The 16,258-nt window shown below is 28.9% G+C and overlaps 7 protein-coding genes across 7 annotated transcripts; 4 read left to right on the top strand and 3 right to left on the bottom strand.

The window, feature by feature from the left end:
* Positions 1–815: 815 nt before the first annotated feature.
* On the bottom strand, positions 816–1,778 carry BN7_1483 (uncharacterized protein; the record flags this gene model as incomplete). The annotated part of the gene is made up of 1 exon (XM_011277940.1): positions 816–1,778. The coding sequence occupies one exon, from the start codon at positions 1,776–1,778 to the stop codon at positions 816–818; it is 963 nt and encodes a 320-aa protein (XP_011276242.1).
* Positions 1,779–1,932: 154 nt separating this feature from the next.
* On the top strand, positions 1,933–3,024 carry SEC20 (Sec20p; the record flags this gene model as incomplete). The annotated part of the gene is made up of 1 exon (XM_011277939.1): positions 1,933–3,024. The coding sequence occupies one exon, from the start codon at positions 1,933–1,935 to the stop codon at positions 3,022–3,024; it is 1,092 nt and encodes a 363-aa protein (XP_011276241.1).
* Positions 3,025–3,887: 863 nt separating this feature from the next.
* Positions 3,888–5,690, top strand: BN7_1481 (uncharacterized protein; the record flags this gene model as incomplete). The annotated part of the gene is made up of 1 exon (XM_011277938.1): positions 3,888–5,690. One exon carries the CDS (start codon positions 3,888–3,890, stop codon positions 5,688–5,690), a length of 1,803 nt encoding a protein of 600 aa, XP_011276240.1.
* Positions 5,691–6,209: 519 nt separating this feature from the next.
* PDS5 (sister chromatid cohesion factor PDS5) lies at positions 6,210–10,058 on the top strand (the record flags this gene model as incomplete). The annotated part of the gene is made up of 2 exons (XM_011277937.1): positions 6,210–6,281; positions 6,363–10,058. 2 exons carry the CDS (start codon positions 6,210–6,212, stop codon positions 10,056–10,058), a joined length of 3,768 nt encoding a protein of 1,255 aa, XP_011276239.1.
* Positions 10,059–10,227: 169 nt separating this feature from the next.
* Positions 10,228–12,501, bottom strand: RCO1 (Rco1p; the record flags this gene model as incomplete). Its single annotated transcript, XM_011277936.1, has 1 exon — positions 10,228–12,501. One exon carries the CDS (start codon positions 12,499–12,501, stop codon positions 10,228–10,230), a length of 2,274 nt encoding a protein of 757 aa, XP_011276238.1.
* Positions 12,502–13,160: 659 nt separating this feature from the next.
* On the bottom strand, positions 13,161–14,297 carry BN7_1478 (uncharacterized protein; the record flags this gene model as incomplete). Its single annotated transcript, XM_011277935.1, has 1 exon — positions 13,161–14,297. The coding sequence occupies one exon, from the start codon at positions 14,295–14,297 to the stop codon at positions 13,161–13,163; it is 1,137 nt and encodes a 378-aa protein (XP_011276237.1).
* Positions 14,298–14,759: 462 nt separating this feature from the next.
* Positions 14,760–16,055, top strand: ARG7 (glutamate N-acetyltransferase; the record flags this gene model as incomplete). Its single annotated transcript, XM_011277934.1, has 1 exon — positions 14,760–16,055. The coding sequence occupies one exon, from the start codon at positions 14,760–14,762 to the stop codon at positions 16,053–16,055; it is 1,296 nt and encodes a 431-aa protein (XP_011276236.1).
* Between the last annotated feature and the right edge of the window lie 203 nt (positions 16,056–16,258).

Raw genomic sequence — 16,258 nt, 5'->3', positions numbered from 1 at the left:
CCTAAAGAGAACCCTGGATCAGAAGTTGTGAATCTGTTTGAGATTATGTTGATTTTTCAGCTATAAGTACTTTAAAGTTTAAATTTTAACTATAGATCTTCCAAAGTTTTGGTTTTGGTTTCCGATTAGTAAGATCAATTGATCACAAAATAGAAGCTTTCCATATTACTAGTAACCTACAACCCACAGTTTGACATCGTATAAATGGTCTCAATTGGAATACATATTTGGTCTCCGTTAAATGTTCTACAGCTGTGAATTTGTCCAAAATCATGTATACGTTTGTTTATATATTGATATTTACAACAGCTGAGCTATGCAAATTAAAAAAATATATAAGACATTTGACAACTTCGAAAGGACTTTAATTATGTTTAGTTTTAGTTTATGAAAATGTCGTTAAGTAGGTAACTGACAGATCAACTGATATATTTTCATTCTTCGTAGATTGATTCAGAGCGAACAGTACTGTTGAATGTATTATTTGTTGTATCTCTGATCAATTGGTGATCAAGTATAAGTACCAAAGAAGTTTGTAGTGATTTGATTTCCATAATCATCTCTTTATTTGAGGCAGAATATGATATTTAGACATTCTTGAATGAATTTATTATATCTTGAATTGAATTGATGATATGGTGTTCATAAATCAGATCTATGAATAAAGATATTGTTTTGGTATCGATTCTTGATCTGTTCAATCCTAGTTTGTGACTTTTATAGATAAGCCTTCATATGACCCTTTAATCAGGACCCCATCATGAAATATATAATCTTATATGCATACCCAACCAATCCTTTGTCATATCCCCACTTCACTTTTTATCTAATAACTCAGTATCAACAACAGAATCATTTTTATCACCTAACCCATTTTTCAAATCTTTTTCAATTTTAATATTTAATTCATCAAAATCATTTTGTAAAATTTCTAATTTCCCACTAATTTCATTCTTCATCTCTTTTGAAACTTTAATTTGTTTCCCATCAGTATTATAATCAACTTGTTCTAAGATTTGATATTGTTCTTCAATTTTTTTCAAATCTGAGATTCTTTTTTGGAAGAGCCATAATTCATATTTATATTTTGAATTAATTCCCAAGTTTACTATTTGATTTGATAAATTATTAATTTTTGTTTCTAATTCAATTATAATTTCATAAATTTTTGTAAATTTAGGGGTTTTATTCTCATATTTTGAATCTAATTTAACATCTTTATTATAATTATATTTGAAATTTGTTTTAGAATCATCATATTTCAATGCTAATATCTCATAATTTGTTAAATCCCCACCATTTAATTGTTTCCCTTTTGCAATTGATAATATTTGATTATATTTAACTCTTGCATGTTGTACAGTTAAACCTTCTTTATTATCCAAATTATATAATTCATTATAGTCTTTAATAATTTCAGACCAAGTATCTAGTTTAGATTTTGCAGAAAATAATGATTTTCCTAACATCAAGTTTAATAATGTTTGTTTTTGATTATTTGTTGATATTGTATATGAAGCTTTTCTTGAATTTTTTGGATGATTCCTTCCAGAAATGAAAGTATGTTGTTGTTCTAATGGTACATATTTATTCTGTTGAGTATCATTATGAATTATTGAGGTTTGAGATCTTGGTTTAATACCATCTAATTGGAATTTCATTGTATATGGTATTTGAGATTTAGTTTTTTTCCCATTTTTAAAAGATTGTGATGATGATTGTTCATAGTTTATGAATTCAAATTTTGTATTTGGTTGATACCTCTTTCCTTGGAACATGATTACTGCTTATTCCTTAAGATATCTTTGAACTCGTTCGTTTACTTTCAATGAATTCTTTGTTAAAACTATTATAGATTTGATGTTTTTGATTTTTAAAGTGACAGAATTACGTAATCCATCTTTTTTTGTTTTTCCTTTGCTGTTAAAATTGATGATTTGGATCAAAACAAAAACAAAAATTACTATGAATTACAAGGAAAAGTCACAAAATATTCCAATCGATTACAAGGAATCAAATATGTCTGTTGAAATAGAGAATGAATTATCAAGATTGCAAGATGCACAGAGTGGATTACTAGCTCAATTGAATAAATTTGATGGGTTAGATGATGATGAAATTAGAATCTCTATATTAAATTTGATTAATACTTTCAATGATGGATTAATTTTTTTAGAACAAGAATTAAAATTTGAATATGAATTGGAATATAATAAACCAATAAGGAAAAACGATAAAAAATTATTAGATTATGTTATAAATTATGATAAACTCAAAGATTTCTTAATCAATTTTAAAAAAAAATTTGTTAATAAGCAAAATGAATTGCAAAATTTAGAATTTCAAAGATTTAAACAATTAAAATTTGAAAAATATGGTTATAAATCAATTGATGACTTAGAAGAAGAGGATAGTATACATACTGAAGCACCTGGTACAACTACAAATAATAAAATTTTATCAACAACCAAGAAAATCACATCAAAATTATCTCAATCAAGTTCAATATTACAATCTTCATTAATTCAATCCCAATTAAATATGGATGAATTGAGTATTCAAAATGATTCATTAACTTATTTATCTGATAGATATGGATTTCTTAAAGGTGTTTTAGAAAAATCTGATGGTTTTATAAATGATATAAAATTAAGTACAGAAAGAGATAAGAAATTTATGTATTATGCATTAATTTTCTTTGGATTATGTGTTTTGAAAGTTTTTTGGAGTAGATTATTGAAATTACCAGTGAAATTTGTATTCAATATAATTTTTTATACTTTAAAATTAGCATTAGGTACCTTGGGTTTAGTTTCATCAAAGAAAGTTAAAATTGATCCTATAACAAATGAATTGACGGAATCAGTATATCATACAGCCACAACAGATCCAATATATGGCTCTTTTATACCAGAAAGTCAATCAATTTCATCGGAATCCTTAGATGTTGAGACAAATGTTGAAACAAAAGAATCTAAAGATCCTTATGATGAAGAACTTTCCAGGATTATTGATGAGTTATGAAAAGTGAATACATGGAATATTCAAATATATAAGTTTGAATGTAGTAACTGATGTCTTATTTGTACCTATATGCTATAAGCTATTACCATATCCTTTATACCAACAGCATGAGGTCAATATTTCAAGTACTAATCGAGACTTTCCCCATATATTATACCGACCTCACAATATGGACACAACGGATTTTTTCGATTCTTTCGATAACATCTCATAACACACCACAAAGCACAAAACAATAAACAATAAACTCCAGAATTCAAATCTAAATCAAATCCAAATCAGTATATAAAGTCCACTCCCAGCCAATGAGACCACTGAACTTGTCTTTCCGAGACCTTTCGCGCATGGCACCAAATATTTTGTGTCAATTTGAAAGATCTTGTGATTTAATGAATCCCCTCTAAGGAGTTGAAATGTTATATAAACATCAGAATATCCATAATCTTTGATTTATACAATCACTTTAAAATGCAATAATCAACTACAATCAATAAACAAACACTTCAACACAACCATGTTCCTACTAATCAAGTGAAAGAAATATCATCGGAAGCCTAGGAATGGTACGCCCACGCACAGACACTCTTCCGTGCGGAATCAATGAGATGCAGTGGAAGAAGTGGAAAAGATGAGCCTGTTTGCTTTTGCAATTCTAGGATAAAAATTGCAATATAAACGTATTTCAGTAATCAAGAGCTGATTAGACTATTAGACTAAAAGACTATTTAGATCACACCTGTCAAACGATTCAAGAAAGGGTTCAACACTTCTTTCTGAAATTTTATATTCTTCAACCAAGTTTCAACAACAACTGAATCATTTTTCACTATATTATAGATTATCAGATCAACCGCTGAACATATATGTCTGAGGATTCTTACTATATCACTCCTCATGAAGCTGCTTTAGCAGTGGTGGCTACATCCATGAAAAAGGCAAGACTACGGCTTGATACTCTTGTGATCAACTCCATAGTTGGTGGTGTATTGTTCTCTGCTGGTGGTATGCTTCATTTATTAGCACAAGCTGAAAATCCAGACCTTTATGAAAAAAATCCAGGTATTGTTAAACTAATGCAAGGTGCTTTATATCCAATTGGTTTATTTTATGTTATTATAATGGGTGCTGAATTATATAATTCAAATATTTTATATTTTTCAGTTGGTGTTTGTCGTGGTGCAGTTTCCATCCTTGATTTACTGGTTAGTTGGCTTGTAAGTTGGTTTTTCAATTTAGGTGCAAATTTATTTATATGTTATGTTATATGTGATTTATCAGGTACAACAAGATCAGAATATTTTATTAAAGGTTCAATTGAAATTACAATGGATAAAGCTTCATCTTCATTTATACAAACTTTTATTAAAGGTATTGCTGCAAATTTTTGTGTTTGTTTAGCTGTTTATTTACAATTAATGGCAAAACCATTACATGTTAAATTATTAGTTATGGGATTACCAATTTTCACATTTGTTTCTATGGGATTTAATCATTCAGTTGCTGATATGTATTTAGTACCAATGGGTATGTTTAATGGTGCTCCATTACCCGTGGCTACAGCTATATGGAAAGTTTTAATACCAGCTGCCCTAGGTAATGCAGTTGGTGGATCGATTTTTGGGATTGTTATACCATTTTATTTACATCTTGTTGTTGTGGAAAGAGATCGGAAATTATTAAATTTACCTAAATTTGATGCAAAAGATGAACAACCTGAATTAGAAATGGATTCAAGAGTTATAAGAGTTCCAAGTGAAAAAGAAGAAGTTGAAAATTCATCAGATTCAAGTGATTTAAGTAATGATCAATTAAATCCTGTTTCTTATAGACCTAAACAAGAACAATTAAATCATAGATTATCATCAACAAGTAATACATTATCCAAAATTCCAACTAATTCATCAAGGTTTTCAAGATTATCTCAAAAAACTAAATCATCTTTGAGATCACCTCCTGGTGTTTTCCCTGTTAAAGGAATGGGAGAACCATTAAGTCGTGAGAGATCAATAGCCTCAAGAGAAGATCCAATTAATCAAGATGATTCAGATGATTTCATACAATCACCAGACACAAGATCATTAAATTCTGATGCTATATCATTAAGGACAAACTCAATTCAAGGACTTTCAAATAAAGAAAGACAAAAATCTGAAGAAGATGAGTATAATTTAGATGGTGGTTATAACGCTAGAGAAAATTATACATCAGAAAACCTTAAGAAAATATTCACAAGAAAAAATACAAATCAAACAAAACAAGACTTAGAATCTGGTTTAAAAACATCAAAAACTCAATCATCATCAATAAATCCAACAAATAATTCACCAAGTTTATTCAGAACAATTTCTAAATCTTTCACCCAAAGACAACCAGATAATGCCCATGAAATATCACGAAGATTATCTCAACATAGTATAACTCCCAAAGCTGCAAATGCTTCAGATCATATAGCTGGTATAGATAGTTATGATTTCCCACCACAAAGTAATATCTCCAAACCAAGACCAATTTATAATAATAATAATCATAGACGTGGTTCAACCTTAAGTAGGCCACCATTAGAATCAACTGGATCATTGCCTAGGTCTGCTCATTATCATATGAGTCATGATAATGATTATTTTGAACAACAGAGTGTTGTATCTAATTTAAATCATGATGAATAATGATTTGAATAATGAATTTTTAATATTTGACATTTGATATATAGATATATTTGTTTTTGTTTTTTGTTGTTGTTTTTTTGTTTTTGATTGTTTATAGAAGGGTAGCTATATAGACTAGATATATCTTAATTATATATAATAAAATATAATAATATTTGTAGAAGTTCTTGTTGATTACTGTACTTACGATCTTGTACATAAATCCGATCGGAAATATGTAATAAAATCTTATTGTATTATAAAAGATCCTGCTCTTACACCAGACTACTTTAATAAAAGCAGAAAATAAATAGTGATATTCTTAAAAGCACAAATTACAATACAGTAATAAACTTAGAATTCTTCCACTATTTTATTTGATTAACTTTGCCTATATTGTCTATATAAATTGTGGATTCCCGCGAAAGTGACGCGTCAATTTTAATTTATTAGACGCGAAAATTCAAGTATAAACCAAACATTAGTTAGATATTATTTACTTATTCACTCAATCCCTTTAGTCAACCAAATAAACCACCAATGACTGTTTCAAGGCTGCCTAAGCTCAAGTTCAAGAAGAACATAGTGAGCTCTCCTGGTGAATCCATCTCTGTGAAAGAACAACTTGAACGTTTGGATGTATGTTTATATTTGTTTTCATTTGCCATCAATGAAATACTAACAATTCCTTAGACATTATCAACTGAACTATCTAAAATTGATCAAGATAAATTTGATGTTAAATCATTAGATAAGATTAAGAATGATTTGATAAATAAGAAATTAATAAATCATAAAGATTCTGGTGTTCAATCATTAGTTGCTTGTTGTATATCAGATATACTTAGAATTTATGCACCAGATGCTCCTTATACAGATGGTGAATTAACTTCAATTTTCAAATTATTCATTTCAAGTTTCAAAAGATTATCAGATCAAAATAATGGGTTTTATACTCAACAAGTTTATTTAATTACAAGATTAGCTGAAGTTAGAAGTATTATATTAATTACAGATATTGAAGATAATACAAAATTAATTGAAGAACTTTTTGAACTCTTTTATGATACTTCCAAAACCTTCCATAAAAAATTAGAACCAATCATTTCAGATATCTTAATTGAAATTATATCAGAATGGGATCAAATATCTTCAAAAGTTTTAAAATTGATCTTGAATAAATTCTTAACAAATACTAAAGAAGGTGATTCTATAACATCAAACCTTTCATCTTCTAGTTGTTCACCTTTCAACTTCACATTGGCTATATGTGATGCAAATCCTGATAGATTAGCAAGACAAGTTACAAAATTTTTTTCAGAAGTACTTTTCGAGAATAATGAATCAGAATCTGATGATTCAGAAATTCAATTTAAAAATTTAAAAAAATTACATACATTATCAGTAGAAATTTGGAAATATACACCAGAAGTTCTTGGTTCAGTTATGGGTCTTATTGATAATGAATTAAATGCTGAAAATGTTAAATACCGTATCTTGGCAACTGAAACTATTGGTAAAATTTTAGCTTCAAATTCAAGATTAAATTTTGTTCAAACTCATAAAGAAACTTGGGCTAATTGGTTGAAAAAAACTCTTGATATTTCTCCTCAAGTTAGAAATAAATGGGTCGAAGAAGGTTCCAAGGCATTGGTTAATAGAAATGATGTCTTGGTTGAAATTTCAAATGGATTAGGTAAAACTTTGATTGATACTGATGAACGTGTTAGATTAGTTTCCACAAAAGCCATTGCACAACTTCCAACTAATGTTATAACTAAAAGAATCAATAATAAAACAATATTGAATGGTTTATTACAACTGGCTAGAGAAAAACATCCAGAGATTAGAGAAGAAGCTGTTAATACATTGGCTAATTTATTTAATGATTCATATAATGATATTTATTTTAATGAAATTTCTGATAATGATGAAATTTCCAAAATTTTAAAACAAATTCCTAATCATATTTTATCATTATTATATATTAATGATAAAAATATTAATTATTTAGTTGATTTGGTCCTTGTGGAGAAGATCTTGCCATTTGAAGATGATGAATTGAAAAGAGTGGAGAGAATTTTAAATGTTTTCCAAAGTTTAGATGAGAAAGGTAAAGCTTCATTCTTAGCTTTTAATAGAAGACAACAGCAATTATCTGGTGTACTAACTAAATTTATTGAATTTTCAGAAGAATCTAATGGTGGAACAAATGATGATGCTTCTTTACAAACCAAAATTGAAAAGACTATTAATTGGTTATCTGTTGCCTTACCTGATAAATATGATCCACAGGGTGCTTTAAACAGATTTATTAAGATCAATAATAGAAGACTCTATTATTTGATCAAACTTACCTTATCTTCATCTTCAGATTATGAAACAATAAGAAATTCAAGTAAAGAATTATTCAACAGATTACAAGACTCTAAAATTATAAATTCAGTTGATGATGAAACTTCAATTTCAATAACTGATATTTTTAAAACTTTTAAAATTTTAATATATCGTGCAAGTTTAAATTTTTATAATAAATCAAACATTTCATCACTATTAAGATTAAGTGATAATGCTCAATATGGTAAGAGTTCACAAGAATTAATCAATAATATTTCAACAATTACACCTGCTGCTTTTCAAAATCAAGTTCATGATTTAGTTAAACTTATCAAAGAATCTACACCATCCAACCAAGGGAAAAGTAAAGTTAATACACTTCGAGCTTTATTTCATATTTTCCACAAGATGAGAGATTATTTAGATGATGATGATTCTAAATTTTTTGAAAAAATTGTTCAATTTGCAAGTCAAGGAACTCCATTAGAAGCAAAATTCGCAGTTAAAATAATTTCATTATCCAAAAATGATGATGCTTTATCATACCAACTATTTGAATTAATTTATCCATTTGATCCAGAATCTGAAAATTTTGTTAGTCATCTTGCAGTTATTTCACAATTTTTCCTTACACAACATAGTATTGTTGAAGAGAAAGCTAATGAAATAACACCTTTCTTAATTAAAAATGTTCTTTTAACTAATAGTGTTATTGGCCAGGAAGATGATCCAGTTTGGATAGATGATGAAGATGTGGAAAATGGTGAAGAAGGTTCATTAACTTCAAAACTTTTAGCTTTGAAAATTTTCACAAATAGATTGAGATCATTATCAGAAAGTGATGTTGATTCAGATGAAACTATAAAATCAATTGCTGAACATGTTTTAAAACTTTTAGTATCATTAATCGGTAATGGTGGTGAAATTGTTAGTCGTAAGTCTGGTACTTATCCAACTCCAAGACATTATCAAACAAGATTAAGATTAGAAGCTGGGTTAAATCTATTGAAATTGGCCAAGATACCAAGATATAATAAATTGATTAAACCTACAACCTTGAATAGATTAATTCTTTTGATTCAAGATGAAGATGAACACGTCCGCTCTATATTCATTCATAAATTAATTTCATTATTAAAATCAGAAGTTATTTCATTAAAATTTTTACCATTAGTTTACTTCATTGCTTTTGAACCAAATGAATCATTGAAAAATGAAATCAAAACATGGATTAAATTTTCATTTACCAAAAAGACAACACAAAATTCAAATTCACCAAAAAATATTGTTTTTGAAAAAAGTTTAACTGGGTTATTACATTCAATTGCACATCATCCAGAATTTCTAGAATATATTAAAGATGAAGAATTAGATGAAGAAGAGCGCAATTTAAAAGCTTTCACATTTGCTTTAGAATATATTGTTTTATTCCTTGAGACCGTTGCTACAGAGAATAACATTTCTTTATTATATTATTTTGCAACAAGATTAAAACAATATAGAGATGCATTATTTACAGATAAAGATTTCCAAGAACAAAATAACTCAATTTTTAACATTTATAGAATTTCAGAATTAGCACAAATTACCATAAAAGAATTACAAATTCATAAAAATTGGAATTTAAATACTTATCCTGGTAAGATTGATTTATCATCTGAATTATTTACATCAACTAAAACTTCAGAAGAAGGTCAAGAAATTGTACGTACAAGTTATATACCAGAAGTTGTCCTAAAAAATTTGAAAATCAAAATTAAACAAAAAATATCTTCAATTCACTTAGTTAAAAGACTTCGTCAACAAGTTCATGATACTGAAGATGGTGAAACTATTCCAAAACCGAAAAGGGTCAAGTCTGTTTCAAAACCTAAAAAACCAAAGAAATCAAATAAACCATCAAAGTCAAAAGAAATTGTGGAACCTGTTAGAAAAAGTACAAGAGCTAAACGTGTTAGTTATGCAAATCAAGAAATTGATGATGATGAAGATGAAGAAATGGAAGAAGATGAAGAGGAAGAGGAAGAATCTGGTGATTATTCTGATTTTTAATTTAAAACCTGTATTTTTTGCATAATATAAAAGATTGATTTAATTCGTGTGTTACTACGTTAGCTATAATAAATATCTTAATTTTAATTTGAATATGTTATAAATTTTTGCTTTATATTATTCTTTGTATATTATTATTAAATGCATTACAAATTCAAACAACAATTTTTCAACTTTTCAAAAACTCCATTAATTGATTTGTTCCCTTTAAAGCAATAAGTTTTTTAATCATTAAAAGATCATCCATTTCATTTTTACTTAGTTCATTTGAATTCTTCTTCTTTTCGCCATTCCGTGTAATTCTTTGGGGTTTACTTGGTTTTGGTGGTTTTGGTTGATTTAATTTATCTAATTCTTCTTTTGCAACATTAGCTAAATCATGTATACCAATTTCAGGTAAATCAATAAATGATTTTATGACTTTTTTTTCTTCAAGGGAATGATTCGTTTCATTTCCAATCAACTTCTTCAAAAGTTTATGGTCTTCTTGTTTTAATCTTATTAGTTCTTTTTGTATGGACAATTTCTCTTGTTCTTTATCCTTCTTAACCTTCTCTAGGAAATCTGCTTTTATACCTTCTTCTGAAATTCTAAAAATTGTAGTTTTATCATCCCATAGTTTTAATGTTGAATTTGGTATTTCGGCAGCTACACCATCTTCAGTATTTCTATTCATCATATATGAAGGTGTTGGAATTTCATGAATTGAAATTTCACTATCATCTTCTTCCTCTGAATCCTCTACTTCCTCAGTCAATTTAATTTCTATATCACCATCATTTTTAAAATTATGAATTTGATCAACATCAATAATTTTTGGATTTTTCAATCTTCTTTGTTTAAAAGGTAATAAATCATCAATATGATTTGGACATTTCCATTTCTTACCTAATTGTTTTGTTGCACTTAATGGAGGATTAATACAATCCAGATGCCATGGAGTTGAACAATAATCACATATAGTCATTGCTTTATTTGGGATTCCCATTGTTTTATCAGAACTAATACCACTAGTACCACATTTGATACAATACAGTATATTACCTTCTTTATCAAAATGATTATTATCAGAGTCTATTAGGTCACAACCTATGGATTTAGGACCATGTTTAATTGGTTTATCGTCATCATCTTCATATTCCCCATATTTTCCAGTCTTGACATTTGCATACCTTTCTCTGAGCCTCTTGGGTAATTGGAACTGTACTGGATTTCTTTTATCAACTTTATTCAGTAATTGATGGAACAAACCAGGTGGATTTGGAATTGGTGGAGCTGTAAGACATTTACATTCATTACAAAACCAAGCATCATCAGGTAATGAATCAGAATCTAATGGAGGATCACAACAAGCAAAATGGAATGATTTGGGACAATTTTCACAACATAAGAAAATACCAGGTTCACCACATGATGAACAAAAATCATCATTATCCTTGGTGTTATCACTAAAATCATGAGCATTTTCTCTTTGTTGACCAACTAATTTTAATGGATCATCAAATCCATAAACATTATCTCTAAGTTTTTTAGGGGAGGCATTTTTAACTTTACGTTTGGAATCATTTGTTATAGGTTTGGATTTTTTAGGTGTTGATGTTAAAGCATCTTGTGTTTGTTGTTGTTGGTGTTGACTTTTATTGCTTTTTGGGGTGGTTTTCTTAAAATCATCAGATTTAGGTTTGGGTATTGGAATTATAATTTTGGAATTTGAATTTTTGGATTTCGTACTAATTGAATCTTTATGATTTATAATGTTCGAACGTATTTGACTTTGATTCAATTTTTTTTGATATTCATTAGTTTTTAAATTTTGACGATACATATTATCAATATCTTCAGGTGGTAAACTTATTTCAGGTGAAACATTTTTAGAATCATCTTCAATTTGATCCTCAGGTTCAACGGAGTTCTTTGACTTTTTAAATTTTTTCCTTGGCCAAAGACGTTCTTTTTTAATTTTAGCATTTGGTGGTGATTCAAGAGGTAATCCAGTAACTGAAATCATTGGATCTGCTAATGGAGGTTCTTCAAAATGTAATTTCCCATTTATGATTTTCAATTTAGTTTGTTTCTTGACAATTCCATTTGAAACACCATTCTTTCGATTATTTGGTGGATCCATTGGTTTAACCAAAATGGGAAATTTTCTTTTCTTCAAACTTAATACAGGTTCATCTTCATCATGATTTTGTTTAATAGGAGTTGAGGTTTTACTTTTCTCCTTCTCTTCTTGTTCAGTCAATCTAGTAGACCGTCTTCTCTTCCCATTAGTCTCTTTCTCCTGTGGTACAGCCTGTGGTACAGGTGAACTTCTATTTGAATTTTTTCTTGAAGATGATTTAGACCTTATATTTGAAGATTGTGAAGATGATTGATTAGGCAAAGTCGACTCATCCAATCCCAAGTCTGACTTGACGGATGGTTGGGAAGATGAGGACATGGTATGCTTCCTCTTGAGAGCCTTAGAAATGAATGAAAACACTTTCTTAACCAAAAAATAAAAGGATAACCTTCAGAACTTGGAGTTTAAAACCAGAAATACCGAGAATAAAAAACCACAAGCACACAATTAAACCAGTGATGCAAACTTGAACAGCAATGAGTGAAACCTTTGATCTTAATCAGCTTGAACAGACAATTAGCAGCAGTTTAAACAGCAGTTGAACCTTCTCGTAAGCCTAGATTGTTGAGCTTTGCAATGTTTTTGTACTTGATATCAAATGATTTTAACAGGTTTGATTTTAACGCCTGTGAAAATCAAAAAATTTAAAAAACGCGTATAAAGAAAATTTGAAAAAATTATGGTCATTTCACTCAGTAAATGAATTGGAATGAGCTATAAAAGATAGAGGAATCTTGAGAGTATGTTATCCAGCTATGAAGGCTATGATCCCCTTGATAACAGAGTTTTATTCCATCTTCTATGAGTTTCATACCTTGAAAATTGATCTTTTCATATGAAAAATATAAAGCAAGATCAACCAACTATATAAACTACTGATATTCTTGTATTTAATCGTTACTTAAATCGTTTCATTTAATATGTGTTATACCATGAATAATAATAAGAATCTCCAATATCAATTAGATATCAAAAATCTAAGCTTTGGTAGCTTTTTTCTTGTTAACTTTTAATGGTTTAGATAATAATTCTTTTAATTCATCATTTAAAACTTTATCAGATTTAACAATTGATTCATCAAATGATGATGATGAGAATTTAACTAAACCGTTTTTAGTTAAAGCAACAGTAACATAAACTTGAGCAATAACTTCACCTTCTTTTTCTTGGTATAAATCATAAGCAATCATAGTTTGATGGTTACAGTTTTCTGATAAACCAGCACGACCTTTAGTTGGATCATCCAAGTTTTTAATTGAGAATGGGAAATGTGAAGCTTTTCTTTTGATTTCATTCAAAACTAAATGTGAAGATTTTAATTTTAATTGATAATTGTTACCAGTTAATTTATAAATAGTAGTTCTAGCATCATAAGGTCTAACTTTACCTTCACCTGATGAAATTAAGATATCAAGACCGAAAACTTGACCTTCTTCAAATTCAAATGAATCAACTTGTTTTTGTTGTTCTTCATTTGGATTTATAATGATTTCTTTTGGACCAGTTAAGACATTACGTTCTTGATTATGAGTTAACATACCTTCTAATGGAACAACACCATATTCTTTAGCAACTTTATCAACAATTTTGGTAACATCCCAGTTCTTGTTACCTGGTTTAATAGTTCTTAAAGCAGCTTCTGAAGCTTTATAAGCAGCGGTTAAAACATCAGCTTTTTTACCAGTAACTGGAGCAGAGGTTGAAGCACCAACAACAACGGTTTCAGAAACATTTGAAGCAAAACCATCAATTTGAGCACCTAAATGAATTTTAACAACATCACCATTTTTTAAAGTTAAATTAGCTTGTTTATCATCAGCATTTAATGGGGATAAATGATCAGCAATGTTATTTGGTGATAAAGAAGTTGGGAATGAAATACCTTTTGATTCAACTTTGTTCTTTTTGGAGTTGTAGATTTTTGAAGTTTCTTCTTCAATTAAAGCATCACCTTCTTGAGCAATATCCCAGATTTTAGCACCATCGACAACTAAAGTTTTAACATGAGCTAAAACTTTTTGAGAAATAGCACCAGCGGTTCTATATTTTTCAACAACATCAGAGTTGTTGATTGAGTAGTCAGGTTGTTCAGCTTTGGTAGTGGTAGTAGACATCTTTGTTATTATATCAATTGAATTGAAATTGAATTGACAATGGATTTGACAAGCTTTGGATCTTTCAGTTTTTCAGTTTTCCATTTAAAATTTTTGTTCGAAGATTTTTTTTGTGAAAAGACACAAATTGGAAAGGCTGAAAAGGGGAATGGTTATGTGCCACTGTGGTAAAATGTAGCTATTTATTAGAATATCTTTGATTTTTAATATGAAGATGATAGCTTTAAATAGACAATTGTTATTCTACACCTGTTATTATATGTACATTGTGCTTTTCCTTCTTTTCATGTCCAAATCGTGTCTGTTTGTCGATGTCTTGTGTCTATTTAATCATATCTCGAAATTCTTTTTGACTCATCTCCGAGTATAAATTGAAACCGAAATCTTATCAATTTGAATCTGAACTTGAACAGCTTCAAGCAGTTGATCAACGGGTCAATTTTATAGTCAACTATGGTCAAAATGCCTGTTCAGAAAAGACTCTTCTCTTCTTTTTCCCAACTATCAAATAAATATTCCAAATATGTTCCTACAGAGGGTATTTATCCAAAAGGTTATCTTGTTGGTTCAGTATCAACTGGTGTTAAGAAAAATAATCAATTAGATTTATCAATAATTAAGAGTATAAATCCAGCAAATGCAGCTGCTGTTTTCACAACAAATAAATTCAAAGCTGCTCCAGTGCAAGTTTCTAAAAAAATTTTGGACCAAGGTAATAAAATTAATTCAATAGTTATAAATTCTGGTTGTGCTAATGCAGTCACTGGTGCTAATGGATTAAAAGATGCTCAAGAAATTGTTAAAACAGTTGATCAAACAATTGGTTCCACAGATGTAGCAAGCACTATATGTATGTCAACTGGTGTTATTGGTCAACCATTACAAATGAATAAAATTTTACCTCAAATTCCTAAATTAATTAATGAAAATTTAGGTGAATCACATGAATCATGGGTTTCATGTGCTAAAGGTATAATGACAACTGATACATTTCCAAAATTAATTTCCAGATCAATAAATATAAATGGTAATACATATACAATTGCAGGGTTATCAAAAGGTGCTGGTATGATTTGTCCAAATATGGCTACATTATTAGGTTTCCTAGTTACAGATGCACCAATTTCTTCAGGAGCATTACAATCAATTTTAAAATATTCAGTTGATCGTTCATTTAATTGTATTTCAGTTGATGGTGATATGTCAACAAATGATACAATTGCAGCATTAGCAAATGGTGAAGCTGGTGGTCCAGAGATTAATGAATCTTCAGGAGAATCTTATAACAAGATTAGAGATGAATTTACACAATTTGCTCAAAGTTTAGCACAATTAGTTGTTCGTGATGGTGAAGGTGCAACTAAATTTGTTACAATCAAAGTTCAAAATGCAGAAAGTTTCAAAGATGCTCAAAAAGTTGCTAAAACTATTTCAAATTCTCCATTAGTTAAAACTGCATTATATGGTAAAGATGCAAATTGGGGTAGAATCTTGTGTGCTATTGGATATTCTGATGTTCCAGTAAACACCGAGAAAACAAATGTTTCATTCATTCCAACAGATGGTTCAGCAGATTTGAAATTATTAGTTAATGGTGAACCTCAACAAATTGATGAAACCAGGGCAAGTGAAATTTTAGAATTTGAAGATTTAGAAATCCATGTTGATTTGGGTACTAATGGTGATGGGGAAGCTTCTTTCTGGACTTGTGATTTGAGTCATGAGTATGTGACTATCAATGGTGATTATCGTAGTTGAGCTATGAATATATAGAAATATAAAGTAAAGTGAATATAAAGTAAATAAAAGTACAAAGTAAATATAAAATGTTTGAAGTACTTGTATGAATTCGCGAACCCACACTAAATTTAAAAATTTATAAAATTAAGAATTCTCGCAATTGAAACAAAGCTGTTAACCGCTGAGTATCAAACAACCAACAATTGGCCATCAACAACTAG

The sequence above is a fragment of the Wickerhamomyces ciferrii genome, contig 00030 (genome assembly GCF_000313485.1).
Source record: "Wickerhamomyces ciferrii WGS project CAIF00000000 data, strain NRRL Y-1031 F-60-10, contig 00030, whole genome shotgun sequence".
Classification (NCBI taxonomy): Eukaryota; Fungi; Ascomycota; class Saccharomycetes; order Phaffomycetales; family Wickerhamomycetaceae; genus Hansenula; species Hansenula ciferrii.
This window is presented reverse-complemented; position numbering and strand designations above follow the sequence as displayed.